This window comes from Idiotropiscis lumnitzeri, chromosome 14 (assembly GCF_059441095.1).
Source record: "Idiotropiscis lumnitzeri isolate Australia: NSW breed Sydney's pygmy pipehorse chromosome 14, RoL_Ilum_1.0, whole genome shotgun sequence".
NCBI lineage: Eukaryota > Metazoa > Chordata > Actinopteri > Syngnathiformes > Syngnathidae > Idiotropiscis > Idiotropiscis lumnitzeri.
Genome location: NC_142404.1, coordinates 5,368,828 through 5,386,034, shown reverse-complemented (window position 1 = coordinate 5,386,034; position 17,207 = coordinate 5,368,828). Strand labels below are relative to the sequence as shown.

General features: G+C 42.2%; 1 protein-coding gene across 2 annotated transcripts; it reads left to right on the top strand.

Moving 5' to 3' along the window:
• The first annotated feature begins 2,134 nt into the window (after positions 1-2,134).
• On the top strand, positions 2,135-17,207 carry sf3b1 (splicing factor 3b, subunit 1). Of its 2 annotated transcripts, XM_088314710.1 has the most exons (24): positions 2,135-2,275; positions 2,763-2,938; positions 3,068-3,169; positions 4,316-4,430; positions 6,979-7,058; positions 7,144-7,350; positions 7,427-7,889; positions 8,236-8,357; positions 8,463-8,660; positions 8,747-8,848; positions 9,623-9,802; positions 9,895-9,981; positions 10,475-10,745; positions 10,846-10,991; positions 11,252-11,398; positions 11,628-11,753; positions 12,425-12,646; positions 12,722-12,904; positions 12,988-13,099; positions 13,232-13,352; positions 13,432-13,563; positions 13,801-14,073; positions 14,301-14,517; positions 16,671-17,207. In XM_088314710.1, the coding sequence occupies exons 1-24, from the start codon at positions 2,248-2,250 to the stop codon at positions 16,827-16,829; spliced, it is 3,969 nt and encodes a 1,322-aa protein (XP_088170836.1). In that variant the 5' UTR covers positions 2,135-2,247; the 3' UTR covers positions 16,830-17,207. The 2 variants fall into 2 exon arrangements, with proteins under 2 accessions (XP_088170836.1, XP_088170838.1); XM_088314712.1 differs by lacking the exons at positions 2,135-2,275; positions 2,763-2,938 and having other exon boundaries at positions 3,128-3,169; positions 4,316-6,639.

Sequence of the window (17,207 nt, the reverse complement as noted above, 5' to 3'; positions counted from 1 at the left end):
GTTTGTAGACCTATGAACCCCTTCGTCTAAAGCCCATGGTTTTTAAACTTTGGGGCCACAAATTCTTTTGAAAAAATTCATTTTCTTATTTATTTTGACTATTATTTGAATATTGTAAACAGTAATTATTGACAGTATAATTTCTTGTGTGCTTTACCTATCAATTCCGTCATCAGTAATATATTTTTTGACCAGGGAACTAAAATTAGTTTTCATTTTCTTTTTATCTATTCATTTTGGAGAAATTAGGAAATAAGTGATGAAAAATGCCTACTGTTAAAGAGGAATATGGCCAAGCCCCCCTCTGCTCTCTCCTTGTTACTGCGAGCGTCACTAAAGGGACCGATTACTAACTCGCCTTTGGAAATTATTGTAATTTCATTGCTTCTAGCCTCCAAAAACGGGGATGAATTGCCACCAAAATTCACATCTCTAATTACGACCGCTTCAACATATCAAAAGGATTAACCTCTCTGTGGCTGATTTATATAAGAGTGAGGAACTGTGAGCAGAGGTACATAGCTTATGCTGTTATGACGCTGCAAACTACTTCTTTGCTGATCAAGTTGAGGACGTACGGTATAAAGCACCAGTTGGGATATTTAACACAGACTGAAGTGGGAATTAGTAGACGTGCACATTTATTTGGATGAGGATTGGCTCCAGTATTTCGACAGTAGGCGATGTAACTACACTACAGCGTTTTATTCTTTGGAACATAACAGCTTTGTGTTACGCATACACCACCCATTGGAGCGTTCCAATGCAGCCACAATCGACTGTGGAGTCGGCCTCCTTGCTGGAACTTTTTGTTTGCTGAACATTGATGCTCCTGAAATGGTCCCAACTAAAAACACATACTGCTCCGCGAGGCACACTGTTCAAGAGTAGGTCTTTATCTGAAATTGACGCCCACTCACTCTCACGGCGAAGCTGGTGGCTGCAAGTGGTGTCGGACAATGCATGCGACTGCTTGGGAGGCAATCCCACAACATGAAGACACTAGCTGGATAGTATGGCACTAATTATATTGTGCTAATGCCATTTGTTTTTATGGGCTGAGGCCAATTGTGTCTTTTAGTGTCGTTATCCTACTGTTAATCGGGGAGAGAAGCGGCGGGGGGTAAAGATCAATGCCCACTTGCTGCACGCCATCAGCCTCCTGAGAGTTGACACGACTTTAGTGTAGCTAAATGTCCGAAATATAACTAGTTGGGGTTTGTGTGCTCATTCTTGCTCTTGTTCGCTTCAGCTTGTGTAAGTCAAGAAGAGATAGGCACGGTATTTTTGATTTTGTGGAGGTGATCACATGAGCTCACGTTTGATGTCAATGAATCCAAACTATTGTGCAGAACGCTTTTATACTTTTACAGGTTGAAGTGGACAAGAGTAGTTATTGGCATTTACATTTTGGTAGCGATCTGTCACTGTTTTAGACAACAGAACTGACAAAGCGAGCAATATTACCTCGCTTGCCTCCCTGGTGAAAAATATAACAAGGCAAGCTCCAAATTTGTCATAAAAAAGCCCAGAAATCACAACAGAGTCTTTTGGGGAGGACATTTTAGGACAGGTGTCATTTATAACATGAGAACCTATTATATAAGTTCCAATGTTAAGCTCATCCAAGCGTCCCTTTAATAATGCATTTTTACCTGCATATTTACATTGTAAAAAACGACAACTTTCAATCAACGCCATGATACCATCTGTGCCAATCATCCAGAAAACAGAACTCCTATATTTTTAAAAATCTTTATTGAACATTTGTTAGTTTCAATAACCAGTAGAACACATTTAACCATTTTAGACAAAAAAAATATAACGCTAGGGTAAAGCAATGCAGAACATAGAGAGCATACAAAGGAAAACGATTAAATACATACAACGAATATTTATGAAAAGAAAACATGAGATCCAACGCAAGCAGAAATAGTTGTAATTGCTTTCTATTTCAAATAATACCTTATTGTAGAAATATAATGCTCGAACTCGTAAATGAAAACAGAAAAGCAGGCTAACAGGACCCGGTTTTTCCAAACAAGGCGCACGCCAGTGACGACATATTCATTCTTTTCCATGATTGGTGAAAATGAAAGTTTGGTCGGCGTGCGCATGTTGCGCATCGCCCAACCAGCTCGAAATATTGTATTAACGTCCCGCCCTTTTCCCGAGCAGTTCGCATTGGCTTGTATCGGATTGACATTTACTGACTTCCTGTTTCAGTCTCGAAGAACCACCACCAAAATGGCGAAGATCGCCAAAACACACGACGGTAAACGGTTTTAGAAAATGATATATTCGCACTCGTTTTCAGACAATCAACAATTGGATATTACGACAGATTCTCTATATCAAATAATCCTGCAACTGTAGCATTTAAATATACATGTTTTATTTGTTTTAAACGAGAACAACAACGGGCCGGGATGCGACGCAACGCGGTCAGATTTAGATAATGGCGCTGGTTGCTGTCTTGTTAGCATGTTAGCCCTCCCACCAGCCGCAATATTTAACGCTTGTTGTTTACGCTGTCGATTCATCGACATTCATGAAGCAAATTCTTTGGTTTAGCTCAAATGGTTTAAAATAAAATTTGATGTAGATATTTCTAAACGTTTCATGCTAACTTTAGCATCGAGGCTAACGCAGCAATGTGACTAACCGTAACACGTTCGGATTTTGTGAACTGCGACATAGCGTTGTTGCTATTTGGTGCCACAGTTCAAATTTTCAACGATGTAATTATTAATTTTGTGCAGATATTGAGGCCCAGATCCTGGAGATCCAGGGGATGAAGGCCAATCTCGTGGAGGAAGGAGATGAGCAGGGAGTCGGCCTTGTTTCAACTGGGTTTTTTGACCAGGAAATCTATGGAGGAAGCGACAGCCGTTTTCACGGCTATGTCACATCCATTGCCGCCAACGAGCAGGAAGACGTAAGATGCTTTCCCTCCATCTATACATTTATCCACCAATATGTTGGTACTTACTTGCCACGCTACTTGGTTGTCAAGCTGCTTATCACATGGGTACTCTGTGCTTTTGCTTGTTTTTTTCCCCCTCAGGATGATGAAGAGGAAACGGCGACAAGTTTGTTGGGTCAGAAAAAGCAAGGGTACCATGCTCCAGTGGCCATTCTCAATGCCATTCCTCAGTCAGATGAACAAGTATGTGACTAATGAAAATGTACACTATAACGCGGTGTAAGAATACACAGTTATCGCAAAAATAATAACTCAGTTGCTGTTTTTCCATTTGATTGCAAATAGAGAAAATGAAATTTGCGCATCAATGTGCAAATACATCTCTGCACAATGAGGCTTCCTGAGTTACCACCTTACTTACTGTTTTCCGTTTTATTTATACTGAGATGGTGTCTCAGTTTTTTCTGAAAATGTTGAGGGCTACATAGTTGCTCAGATGTGTGTATTGCAAAGATGTGCGATAAATTCATGTGGAATTATATGCTTTTATCTGACTTTGATCAATCAATCAATCATGAATCAATCATGCAAAATTAAAGGTGCATCCCCATCTAATAGGATAACAGTATCAAAGGGCATTACTAACTCTGAATGACTTGATATGATGGGAATACTTTGAGGCTGGTTATTTTTCCACATGATTTTTTTGGTTTCTTTTCACAATAAAGATGTAATTTCTTTAGATACATGTTAAATATCGCAATTATATTGGTATCCCAAAATTCAAAACCCATATCACATGCTTCTAATATAATGCAGCCCTGCAATGATTTACCATGATCATTACTTTACCGCTGCATTACTATATGATACTGAAATACTGACACATTTCCACAGTGACGTCCATATTCAGTTTGTTGTTGCTATGTTGCAAAAGAACAAAAAAGAAAACGTCTTTCACCATCATATAACCTTATTAACCATATTTTTACGTTCTTAACATGATTCATGTGTAAAAATACATTAAACACGTTAATTTTGAGAGAAAAACTGATTTCATGTTATGTCACATTATGAGCTCATGGACTTAGGTCACACTGCAACACATGATGCCCACTTAAGATTTTTTTTTGTCATATCTTTTTATGTAGTCATTCAGATTACAAAAACCAATGCAAATTGTACTGTCAATTAAATGTTCACATTGCATGAAAAATAAAATATGATACATGTCACTTATGGGCAACAAAATGCAATTGACTTATAGTGTAGCTTTAGTAATTATACTGTGTATCATAGAATGTCTGATCATATTAGCAGATAATTATAATTATTTTTGTTTCATCAAATATAGAAAATAGTCATGTCTGCTGCATTTTGTTTTTGCAGTACGATCCATTTGCGGAGCATCGACCACAGAAGATTGCGGAGCGGGAGGACGAGTACAAAGCTCGGCGCATGCAGATGATTATTTCACCGGAGCGTCTCGACCCCTTTGCAGATGGTAAATTTGGCCTTTTTCCTCATCCCCGTTTTGACACGGTCCTTTTTATTACTCCCTTGCCTTTTTATGTTTTTTCTTTTTATCACCAAGCGTGGTAGCTGTTCAACCCTTCGACTACAATACAGATGCTTGCCTCCCAGACAATGCCTTCCCTGTGGTCAATCCTTTGTTGTCTTTTGTCTTTCTAAAATGCAATCATTTTTACGGCACCTTATTTCAAGATTTTTGTGTGTGGGTGGTGGGGTGGAAGAGAATCCTTGGTTTGCAAAAAAAAAAGCTCAGCAATTAATAGGATTACCATGCGTTTGAGTGGGAGAGGTGGTTAGGTGCAAGAATGCCACAAGTCAGATAACTCACCTAACAAACGTGGGTAGCATATTGGTTGTGTGTGTGAGTCGAAGGGTTAACAATCCTGTGTGACCGCCAGGCTAAAGTGTGCAATATGTAAAATGGGGTACCCTGTGAAGTTCAGCCAGCTGCGTAATTCGCATCAGCCATGCAGCGCCCACAAACTGATAGGCCACGTTTCAGGAAGAGGGAAATATCTGTTGGGTTTAAACATTCGCTATAGGAAATAGGCATGATTGTCATTGCGCCAAAACCAGGCTGTAATTTGAATAATTTTACTGCCACTGATGGCGTTAGGTCACTTCACTGTATGTCGCCACTAAGGTGTGGGCATTTACATGTTTTTTTCTTGATCAACTCAGGGGAAATTATTTATAATGTTAATTTTTGATGGCCGATATTGCCAAGGTACCAAAGGAAGTCTTTTTTTCGTTATCACGTTTTCTCATATAGTCTGTGAGTGTGCTTATTGACTCAAATGCAATTATACATATGTCAAACCTAGATAAATGATCATAATCGTGGTCTTGTATCTCCCTGGATGATAAACGTAGATGCACGAAACATTGTGGAGTGTCTTGCTGTTACGCATGAAAATGAGTTTGTTTGCAACTTGCCACTGTTAAATTCTTTTGCAAACATTTACATGCGTTGGTTGGTGCTGCTTTTTTGGTGTGCAACAGAATTCAAATGGTCTTAACAGTTTACTCTCCATTTTTTCCCTGGGGGTAAAAATGTGTTTATTTGCAGGTGTATCGTGGGCTTAAGTTGATCTATTGCTTGGAGATAATTTAAGGGACAGCCATTATCTGACAATGGACTAGATGGGTTAAATTTGCACCCATGCAGTGCACTCCATTATGACACAATTGGTGCAAGATAAATCTGTCCTAAATTTTAAAGAGAAACAATATAATACTTAAAAATATAATATTTATTATACTTATAAAAAATATGTCGTTCGACTTATTGTTCATGCCCATCCCTAGTAGCAACATACAAGCAAAAAACAGAATGCTTTTCACCCGCAAAGCAAGTTAAACCATTTTAATAGCGTTAGCATTAGCGATAGTTTTCTGGATGAGGCTCATAAGGAGCCTGCATGTAGAGGGAGCAAAGAGAGCTCTGTGTACAAACGTTGTTGTTGTAAAAATATATTTTTATTTTACAAGGCTCTCTGTAAAATAGAAATATGTTCTCTAAGCAAAATGTGTGCCACCATACCACCGGCCCATACTAACTGTCCTTAATTTCTCTCCTACAGCAGTACTGCTTTGCCAGTCCTGTACTGCACTCTGTTAAGGGCGCAGCAACTCATCCTGTGTAGGTTATGGGGGACACAGAGAGAACTGTGCACTTTTCAGTTTTGGTCAGGGTCCACTTACTCCTAGTCATTGAATCCAGCAGGAGTTTCTGTTGATTCTCTAAAAGACTGTTTCATTTTTTTATTGCCTACTTCATAAACTATTTGTCTTGGCTATATTTGACTTGCTACCTTTTTTTTTTTTCAAAGGGGTAGTCAAGATATAATTTAGCTGTATAAATAATAGTGAAGTCAAGCAAACGTGGCTCTGAGAGTTGACCAAATTTTGAGTGCAAATTTAAGATGAGCTTCAAAATCAAGTCCTCATTTTTACCGGCCTGAGAATTTTTTGTTGTCCCCCAAGAAGATGCTTTGAGTTACTTTTTTTTTTCTTCTTGTTTCTTTGAGTGTCACAAATCAATGCAAAACAGGTGGTATACTGTTTGTGTGTGAGTTCAAACCCTTTTCCAAAGTGTTACTAATGGTAAAGAGAAATTTTCTAGGCTGCTTTTCTGCTGGTTGAAGTCTGACTGCAGAAGGACCCTTGGCACTGAAAGTGTACGTATTCTGAAGAGCGCAGCCCAGGACCCCCCCTGCATCAGTGATGGCAATATCTACTTAAAAGAAAGCACCACAAATTTAAGCTCTGCTCTCCATGTATCTGCTTGTTTTTTTTCTTATGATGCTATGTCTATGTAAGAGAGGGTAAACATGTATATTCCAGTTTAACTCAGTAGGATATTCTGTGATTTCACTGTTTTTAAAAGAAGGAACATATATTTGTAAAGAGAATCAGGGTTAGCTGGCTGTTTGTGCTTGGTGTGAAAAACAATAATATAGGTCCCGAGAGCATGCACTAATGAGTGCCCTTTGTTCTGTTGGTGCTCTTTCGCGCAGGAGGCAAAACGCCGGACCCCAAGCTCCAGGTCAGGTCTTATGTGGACGTCATGAGAGAGCAGAACCTATCCAAAGAAGAGGTAGGGAAAAGAAAAACACAATTTACCCGGACGTTATCGCTTTTATACTGTTAAGTAATTTTTATTCATGTCTTTCTGTGTGCAGCGAGAGATTCGTCTGCAGCTCGCAGAGAAGGCTAAGTCAGGTGACCTGAAAGCTGTCAATGGGTCCGCTGCCAGCCAAGCTGCTGCTGCCGCCGCCGCCGCTGCTGCTAAACGCAAGCGCCGCTGGGACCAGACAGCTGATCAAACTCCTACCAATTCTACCCCCAAAAAGATGTCCAGCTGGGACCAGGCTGATGCGAATGCTGAGGTGAGTTTTGCTAAATAAACATGATGGTTGGTGAACTCCAAAAAGTTGCGTTTTCAATGTTTTTCTTGCTTTAAAGACTCCGGGACACACGCCAGCGCACACACCTTCAAACAGCCGATGGGACGAAACCCCCGGCCGGCCCAAAGGCAGCGAGACCCCTGGAGCCACACCCAGCTCCCGCATGTGGGACCCGACACCCAGCCACACACCGGCCGGTGCCGCCACACCAGGCAGGGACACACCTGGCCACGCCACACCTGGCCATGGCGGAGCCACGGGAAGTGTCCGGAAGAACCGCTGGGACGAAACGCCCAAGACAGAGAGGGAGACCCCCGGACACGGGAGTGGCTGGGCTGAAACCCCTCGTACCGACAGGGGGGATGAGTCAGTGGGGGAGACTCCCACTCCAGGAGCAAGCAAGAGGAAGTCTCGCTGGGATGAAACACCCGCTAGTCAGATGGGCTCCTCAACACCACTCCTGACCCCTGGAAAGACCCCAATTGGGACCCCTGCCATGAACATGGCAACCCCAACACCTGGTAAAGAATCATTGTAATCCAAATTTTATTAGTATCTTTGGTTCCACTAGTCTTTTGGGTGTAATATGAATAATTTCAATTTATGAAGCCTCTTTTAAATAAAATTGTCACATTAGAACCTTGACTTAATGTCCAACTGTATATAAAAAGCCTTGTACAGAAAACCTTGCAAAGGCGCAATATTGTCATATTTGTGGAAGCTTTCACGCAGTATCCTGAGATGATTTGGTGACGTCAATGTCTGGTGTTAAATGTAAAGTACTTGGCAGACAGTGACTATTGCTTTCAATGCAGTTGGGCGGGAGAATTGAGTGTTCAACTTGACCCCCTTGTCCTGGCATTGCAGGTCACCTGATGAGCATGACTCCAGAGCAGCTGCAGGCGTGGAGGTGGGAACGGGAGATTGACGAGAGGAACAGGCCTCTCACCGATGACGAGCTTGATGCCATGTTTCCTGAAGGATACAAGGTCTGTGCACCAATCTTAGCAATACTCTGGTCTTTGATAATTTAGCCCAGGGCTTGTATAGTAATAGTTTACTTACTAATGCTCCCTATTTGCCCATCCTTGCAGGTGTTGCCTCCACCAGCCGGCTACGTGCCCATCCGCACGCCAGCTCGCAAGCTCTCAGCAACGCCTACCCCCATTGGCGGCATGACGGGCTTCCACATGCAAGTGGAGGACCGCACCACCAAACAGATGAATGACCAGCCCTCTGGAAACCTCCCCTTCCTCAAACCGGATGACATCCAGTATTTTGACAAATTGCTGGTGAGAACGGCGTCACATGCACATCATACGCAATCCGTCCATCCGGGCTGTTTAGAAAATTGAACATTTCTGAATTGTCGTGTTAGGTCGAGGTGGATGAGTCCACATTGAGCCCCGAAGAACAGAAAGAAAGAAAGATCATGAAGCTGCTGTTGAAGATTAAAAACGGAACTCCACCCATGAGGAAGGTCGGTATCTGTCACTTTCACCCCCCCCCCCCCCCCCCAAACTATAGAATTGTACAAAATAATAAAAAGTCCTTCTATTGTAGACACCTATATAGTTGACCACAAACCATTACGTGATGCCAGTTGACTTACAAGTTGTTCATATTTCAAAATAAGAAACTCAAAATAACACATTACTGCCTGTATTTTTTTGTTCCAACCATAAGTATATCAAAAATAAAAAAAAAATGATCCCAAAACCATTAAATATTTGAAGAGTTTGAAACTCATCTTTAAAACTTTAGCTTTCTAACTAAATGTTCTATAGATGATTTGATTTTGAAGATAGCCACTCAAAAGAGCAAAGCATACACATGCCAAAGACTCCTGTAGCTTCTTCCACTAATAACCGAATCGCTTTCCTAGTATAAAAATATTTTATAACAGTGAAGATTTATCATTTCAACTGGCTTCCTTGGAAAAAAATGCTACTTTCCTATTAGCTAGTGGTTTGGCACCATTCCGGTGCATCTTAAGGCATCACAGAAAAGAGCATTGAAACACTAATACGTCGGTTTTTCCGGAAATTACTGAGGTTAAGTTATGCAGGTAATGCATAAGTAGGTTAATTCCTTTGAACTCCAAATAATAGCATACTTAAAACTGGTGTATTGATCTTCTTGTTTCCACTCTCCTCCACCTTTTGAATCCCAGAGAGAAGCTGCAAAAAACGAAACGATTGCAAGGTTACCATCCGTCACAAATATTGGTTTGATCCCATCTCCTCTGTTTCAGGCGGCCTTGCGTCAGATCACAGATAAAGCTCGAGAGTTCGGAGCAGGACCTTTGTTCAACCAAATCCTACCACTGCTCATGTCACCCACTCTTGAGGACCAAGAACGCCACTTGCTGGTGAAAGTCATTGACCGTATTCTCTACAAACTTGACGACCTTGTTCGACCCTACGTACACAAGGTAAATTCACACACAATACACTTCTCAAGTACCTTTCCCAGTGAATTAGATGTGCAAAAGTGATTAACTGTCCATTTTTATTTTGTGCAAAGATCCTGGTGGTGATTGAGCCACTGCTCATTGATGAGGACTACTACGCCAGAGTAGAAGGCAGGGAGATCATTTCCAACTTGGCAAAGGTAACGTGGAACGTATTTTTGAACGTTTCGCCGCCTCCTGCGAACCATTCTCGCCTGTTCGACCTGTCGGTGGTCAGTTCGGGGCTAGTCGTTCGCTAGATTGACACCAGCACGAGAGCTAGCAGACCAGACTTTTATGCCTCGCCTGTTCTCACCCTGCACTCGCTGGATACAATTGCACTTTCTGCGGATGCATGTTTACCTCCAAACATGTTGACGACTGAAATCGGACTTTGAGGTTAAACCCTGGAGACTCATTTTTCCTGCTTGTTGTATGGAAAGCAATGCGCGCAGACAGACCTACTTCATTGCGCTTATAATTATAATAAAATAGGTGGAACGTTTCATTTATTTTTTATTTTTTTGCAGGCAGTGCGGGGCTGTAACTATGCCTTTTTCAGAAATCACTTTCTTCAACCCTCCATTAAGCAACATTTATGATTTCGGGTCAGAGCCTCCTGCTTGCATAACCTCCCCTCTCATGTGTTCCCAGGCGGCTGGCTTGGCAACCATGATCTCCACCATGCGTCCCGATATCGACAATATGGACGAGTATGTGAGAAACACCACCGCCAGGGCCTTCGCCGTGGTGGCGTCTGCCCTCGGTATTCCCTCCCTGCTGCCCTTCCTCAAAGCCGTGTGTAAAAGCAAGAAGTCGTGGCAGGCGCGGCACACAGGCATCAAGATTGTGCAGCAGATCGCCATTCTCATGGGCTGCGCCATCCTGCCTCACCTGCGCAGCTTGGTTGAGATCATTGAGCATGGTCAGTGGCGTTCAAAAGCAAGATTAGTGTTACTACAGGACCCACTACAGTATTGCCATTCTTCATTAACTGACAAATATTTTGGTGTGGTGGTGTGCAGGTCTGGTGGATGAGCAGCAGAAAGTGAGGACCATCAGCGCCCTGGCCATTGCCGCCTTGGCTGAAGCCGCGACACCCTATGGTATCGAATCTTTTGATTCAGTGCTCAAGCCTCTCTGGAAGGGTATCAGACAGCACAGAGGAAAGGTGAGTAAGTGGCCACTACACAATGCGTACTCAGTTTTATTTTTGATACAAGTGGAAGATCAACACTCGGCATGAAGCCTGAATGTGGCTGCAGTGCGAAGTTTTTAACATCTCTTTGGGGCTCTTGTTATTAATGGAGGTCAGAATAATGGCCAACGATGCTACACTGTCAACCCAAGATAACACGCCACTGAATAACAAATGAATGTGAGTGCATTAAATTTCAATTAATTATGGGTGTCTTTTTCTTGTGACGGCAGGGTTTGGCTGCTTTCCTCAAAGCTATTGGCTACTTGATCCCTTTGATGGACGCAGAGTACGCCAACTACTACACCCGAGAGGTGATGCTAATCCTCATCAGAGAGTTCCAGTCTCCTGATGAGGAGATGAAAAAGATTGTTTTGAAGGTAAGAAAGAGTTATATAAGTATTTAATATTTCTGTGCAACTCATTCTCGCCTGTTCTACCTGTGCGTGGTTGAACCAGGGCTAGTAGTTTGCTAGATGAACTCCCGACATGAGAACTAGCAGAGCCGACATGTGTCCTCTCTGTTCTCACCCTGCAACCCGTTGGGGACAAGATCAAGTTTTCCCAAATGTTTCCCCTTCTCTTCAACACCTCCGTCTTATCTTGTAGGTGGTGAAGCAGTGCTGTGGCACCGATGGTGTGGAGGCCAACTACATTAAGACTGAGATCCTACCCCCCTTTTTCAAGCACTTTTGGCAGCACAGGATGGCTTTGGACAGACGTAACTATAGACAGGTTAGCACTCACGCAAACCTAATCAATAAGTAGTATTAAAGCCATGTTTGCACTAAGGCTTGGCTATGATAGAGTAGCCTGTAGGCCTTTTCAAACTGCACTTGGTGGTCTTGGTGTTTGCACCGTGCAGCGCGCAAGGACGAGTGTCCTGGTGCAAGCTTGCCCATATTTGGAAGTACTGATGCAGCAGCCTACCAGGAAGTAACAGGGAAATATTTCGTGCTGGTCTCGATGAAAAGTAAACCTCACCTTGCAAATGTAATTGCGGCATTTGCTTACATTAAGGAGGAGGAGATGAGCAGCTAGAAGAAGAAAAAAAGAGAGACTGTCCTCATCCCCTACTAATGGCGCTCGTTTTCAAAGACTCTAAGCTCATTGCTGAACTAAAGCTCTACAAAAATGTTTGTTTTTGTGTACTTGGAGGTGCATTTAACGACGTCTTATTATATAATTTTTCCACTGGCCACATTTATAATTCCTCCCTCCGATTATTGTTCCCAATGCCATTAACAGTACAAGGCTGCTAAAATAATACTCAGAAATGACTTGTCAGTCTTTGGATGCATCTTCTGAAATCATCCAGATGGCCCTCTCAATTCAGACATGTTGTTTTCTTGCTTTCCACCAGCTTTCTAATGCTAAAGCTAATCTAAGTTTTGTGCTCAATGCAGTTAGTGGACACCACAGTAGAACTGGCCAACAAGGTGGGAGCCGCAGAAATCATCTCTCGCATTGTGGATGACCTCAAAGACGAGGCTGAGCAGTACCGTAAAATGGTGATGGAGACCATCGAGAAGATTATGGGCAACCTGGGCGCCGCCGATATTGACCACAAGCTGGAGGAGCAGTTGATTGACGGCATCCTTTACGCCTTCCAGGAGCAGACCACAGAGGTGAGCGCAACAGCTGTGTAACATTGACTGACTTGTGTATACAAATGTACTCAAGGAACCGAATCTCCTTCACAGGATTCGGTGATGCTGAACGGCTTCGGCACGGTAGTGAACGCCCTCGGCAAGCGCGTCAAGCCCTACCTGCCTCAGATCTGCGGTACTGTACTGTGGCGTCTCAACAACAAGTCGGCCAAAGTGCGTCAGCAGGCTGCTGACCTCATCTCACGCACCGCTGTTGTCATGAAGACATGCCAGGAGGTGTGTTGAAAAGCCTCTTAGATATTTTTGTGTTGATGGCTCAAAAAATTGATTGCTCATTTACTTTCTTTCCGCATCTGCAGGAGAAGCTGATGGGTCACTTGGGTGTGGTACTATATGAATACCTAGGAGAAGAATACCCTGAAGTATTGGGCAGCATCTTGGGAGCACTGAAGGCCATTGTAAATGTTATTGGTATGTTGCCACATGTTAAGCACAGTCGCTCCTTTAAAAAAAAAAGAATAAAAAAAAAAAAAAGACTTTGCTTGCTATCATTTGTTCAACTCCTGAACAAAAATGTCTTAACCGTTTTCACCATTTTTACAGGCATGCACAAGATGACTCCACCCATCAAAGACTTGCTCCCTCGTTTGACTCCCATTTTGAAGAACAGACATGAGAAAGTGCAGGAGAATTGCATCGACCTGGTGGGCAGGATAGCGGACAGGTCAGCATTCTGTGCCCCCAAAATAAACAAACGACATGAACGCACTTCTCATCTTCTGATTTTTGTGAATTAATTCCAGGGGTGCTGAGTATGTCTCCGCCAGAGAGTGGATGAGGATTTGCTTTGAGTTGCTGGAGCTTCTCAAGGCTCACAAAAAGGCCATCCGCAGAGCCACTGTCAACACATTTGGCTATATCGCCAAGGCTATTGGGTGAGTGCCTTCAAGAGATGCCATGAATACTTTCACTATGTCCACTCGGAAACTTTTGTACTACAACTCGGAAAGAGTTGTAGTACAAAAGCCTCTGTAGAAGAGCACAAGAGAATCTTATTGTGGTATAATGTCAAAAAACACTATGGCGCATTTTTCTCAGTTTGATTATGATTGACCTACTGAATGATAAAATATTTGCCTGACTAATTGTGTTACCATCCTCCCTTTTCTCAGCCCACACGACGTCTTGGCCACTTTGCTCAACAACTTGAAAGTCCAGGAGCGCCAGAACCGCGTTTGCACCACAGTGGCCATCGCCATCGTAGCTGAGACGTGTTCGCCCTTCACCGTCCTTCCCGCGCTCATGAACGAGTACCGCGTACCCGAGCTCAACGTGCAGAACGGCGTGCTCAAGTCGCTGTCCTTCCTGTTTGAGTACATCGGCGAGATGGGCAAGGACTACATCTATGCTGTCACGCCGCTCCTGGAGGACGCGCTTATGGACAGGTAACTAGTAACCTTAACCCTAGCGAATTGTTCGGGTCAAATTTGACCCATGCGTAATACATTTGATTTTAGATTTTCCCAGTGTGTTAAGTCAAGGCAAATGAAATGTTTGTGTTTAGGAATGATCATACACCTCCCTGTAAACGGCAAATTGTGTGACTGTAGATGTTTTGTGCATAGAAAATGAACATCTTTTAAGGGTTAACCTGTGTAATGCGTTCCTGCAGAGATCTGGTCCACAGGCAGACTGCCAGCGCCGTGGTCCAACACATGTCCCTGGGCGTTTACGGTTTTGGTTGTGAGGACTCCCTCAACCACCTGCTCAACTATGTGTGGCCCAATGTGTTTGAGACGTCGCCTCACGTCATCCAGGCTGTCATGGGTGCCCTGGAAGGCCTGAGGGTCGCCATAGGGCCCTGTCGCATGCTACAGTACTGCTTACAGGTAAACAACTTGATGTTACTGTCAACTCCCCGTTTATTGTGGGAGACATTCCAGACTTACCTGTGATGGGACTAAATCTTTGCTAAAAAGGTATCATTAAAAAAAAAAAAAGCTTGCGGCAAACACATTGGAGTATTTAATCATTCGAGGTGGGCTTGCTTCCAGCTGTTTTTGTCACTCTCAATTGAAGTTTACTGTTATGATGACACATTAAACAAAAGAGAATTTAAACACCAAAATGTTTGCTCTCACCATATAATTGTGAAATGCACTATATAAATAGTTGTATTGTATTGTATAATCCTCATAAGGATAAGCGGTTTGGAAAGTGAATGGTTGGACGTCTGCTAGCTCAATGCTAACATAATGTAGAAAGCTAGAGACTAAATCAGCATAGATTTACAGTGATTCTAATCAACTTCAGGCAACCATTTTAACATGCATAGAGCAGCAACACATCCAATTATATTCGCAGGTATGCATTCTCTGCTTTCTGGGAGCAACAAGTGTCACTTGTTGAAACTATAGTATTAGTTGGGGACCTTTGCTTCCTCTTCTTGCCATTAATTCCACTTCTGTATATCGATTTCAGTAAAGTGCAGTGCTGGCATGTTGTGGCACGTGGTGGTACATTGAAGGCACGCAACCTGAAATTCAAACTTGGCTATATAGTGTAAAAGTCCCTATGTCCGCCATATAGTGGGCGTGCAAAATATAAAATGCAATATAGCAGGAGTTCACAATCTTGATAGACTCTAAATTTCTTTGAATCTCACATTTATGAGAGAATAATGCTAATGTATTAGCCTCTTTATCAACGAGATCCCTCCAAATAGAGGCATCTACACAGCTCCCAACAAAGCAGACTATTGTCCCAACTGTGCACAGCGATATCTGCCACCAACATGGCATTGCTCAATCTGACAATAAGACTACGTCAACACCAGTGTTTGGTGTACCTCCAAAGTTCAAATATAGCCTGGTCACCTTTGTTCCCCCACATTCCCTGTGACAGAGCAAAAGGCCAGGCAAAAATTATGGGCATCTGAAAGGGGTGAAGTGACGCTCTCACTAGAATCCCTTTCACACGACCGTGCCAAAAGTAGGTTTGTCACGGCTTCTGTTCAATGTGGAAGGTGCCAACCTGGGATTAGGTCACTTTTGTGCATCTCTCCAATAAAAGATGGTTAAAGAATGGTACGTTTTCAAGTAAAGCGGTTCAATTCAGCGCTTGTTAGCAAATTGATATACTGATATACCCGGAGTGCATGTCTCATAGAAGAAGACTCAATTCTTGATGCATGGGGTGCGATATAACTCAAGGACAGTTTATTTTAAAATGTTACTGTAAAGTCTAGTTTGGTTAAATTAAATCTGATTTTCTGTTTTAAATACATTTTCATGATGACAGACATTTCTCTAAGGCCAGACAGATTCTTATTTTTTTCTTTTAAGCCAATTCTGATATTTGGCGTAATAAAATTCCCATAAGCAATAATTGACCAATTAAGTAAAACGTACATAATTAATAAAATGTCATTTTTTGCTTCTATGTGCTTACAATAAATATGTGGATTACAGGCAAAACCTTTGACTGTTTTACTGTACTTAACAATTCAGTATTTAACTTTACAACTGTGAGAAATCATCAATATTGTCCGATTTTCTTGAAATGTTTGAACGTTATGTTTATCTGAGATTGAAATGTTTAAAAAAAAAAAGGATAAAATCTGCAGAAAATTCTGCCCATTTAAAGAGCTAATATTAACTGATTAAATCAGCCTGCCCATTAGTCATTTAATCACATTTCTCCTCTCTGTTGAGTTGAAAGTAGTCTTTTAAATGTACGCCACTCTCACAACCTTGTGATTTCACACAAAATCACTGGAATATACTGCTTGTCTGACAAATGCTTGATCAACCTGTACAACTCTGATGTGCCAGTTTAGCGGGAACTCTGTGTGAAAAGATTTTAACTTTTTTTCTACTGCAAACTAATCAAGTCAATTAATTGTGCACCAAGTTAATACGTTGCTTCTTGACCACGCCTACTAAACATGAACGTACTTACTTAACTATGTTTATCAAATTCCTCATTCCTTACTTGATCAGTCTTTGAATAAATCAAGCCTCCTCTCGTCCCATGTTTTCAGGGTCTGTTCCACCCGGCCCGTAAGGTGCGCGACGTCTACTGGAAGATTTACAATTCCATCTACATCGGCTCCCAGGATGCCCTGATCGCCCACTACCCTCAAGTGTACAACGACGAGAAGAACATGTACATCCGCTACGAGCTGGACTATGTCTTGTAAATACGCCCTCATTTCCCTACTTATTTGGTTTGGTTTGTATTTGCTGCCCGAAGTTTAGTTTATCAGACCGTCTGCTGTCCTTGAGCCTCGCACTCGCAGTGTAAACTGAGCATTAAAGTAGGTAGAATCCAGAATCCAGCAAAGAACATTTAGTCTGTGTACTCCTCCAATAAACCCCCTTCCCTTATTTCCCCCATCAGTGTTCAAAATGGGTGAAAGCAGTTGATCCTTTGATTTATTTTAAATATTTGGATATTGCATATGTATTGATAGACATTCGGATCGGTTGTTCCATCTCCGTACCTTTTTCCATTTCACATCTCTGTTCTTGCGCTTAGATTGTTGTTTTTATTTAACCAAATAAAGGGTTTCTGTACA

Excerpts from the sequence above, each read along its gene's own strand:
- sf3b1 (XM_088314710.1), top strand. The coding sequence starts at position 2,248 with ATGGCGAAGATCGCCAAAACACACGACG. Across the intron at positions 11,399-11,627 it reads TGAAAAAGATTGTTTTGAAG|GTGGTGAAGCAGTGCTGTGG; the intron begins GTAAGAAAGAGT and ends CTTATCTTGTAG. Across the intron at positions 14,518-16,670 it reads TGCTACAGTACTGCTTACAG|GGTCTGTTCCACCCGGCCCG; the intron begins GTAAACAACTTG and ends CCATGTTTTCAG.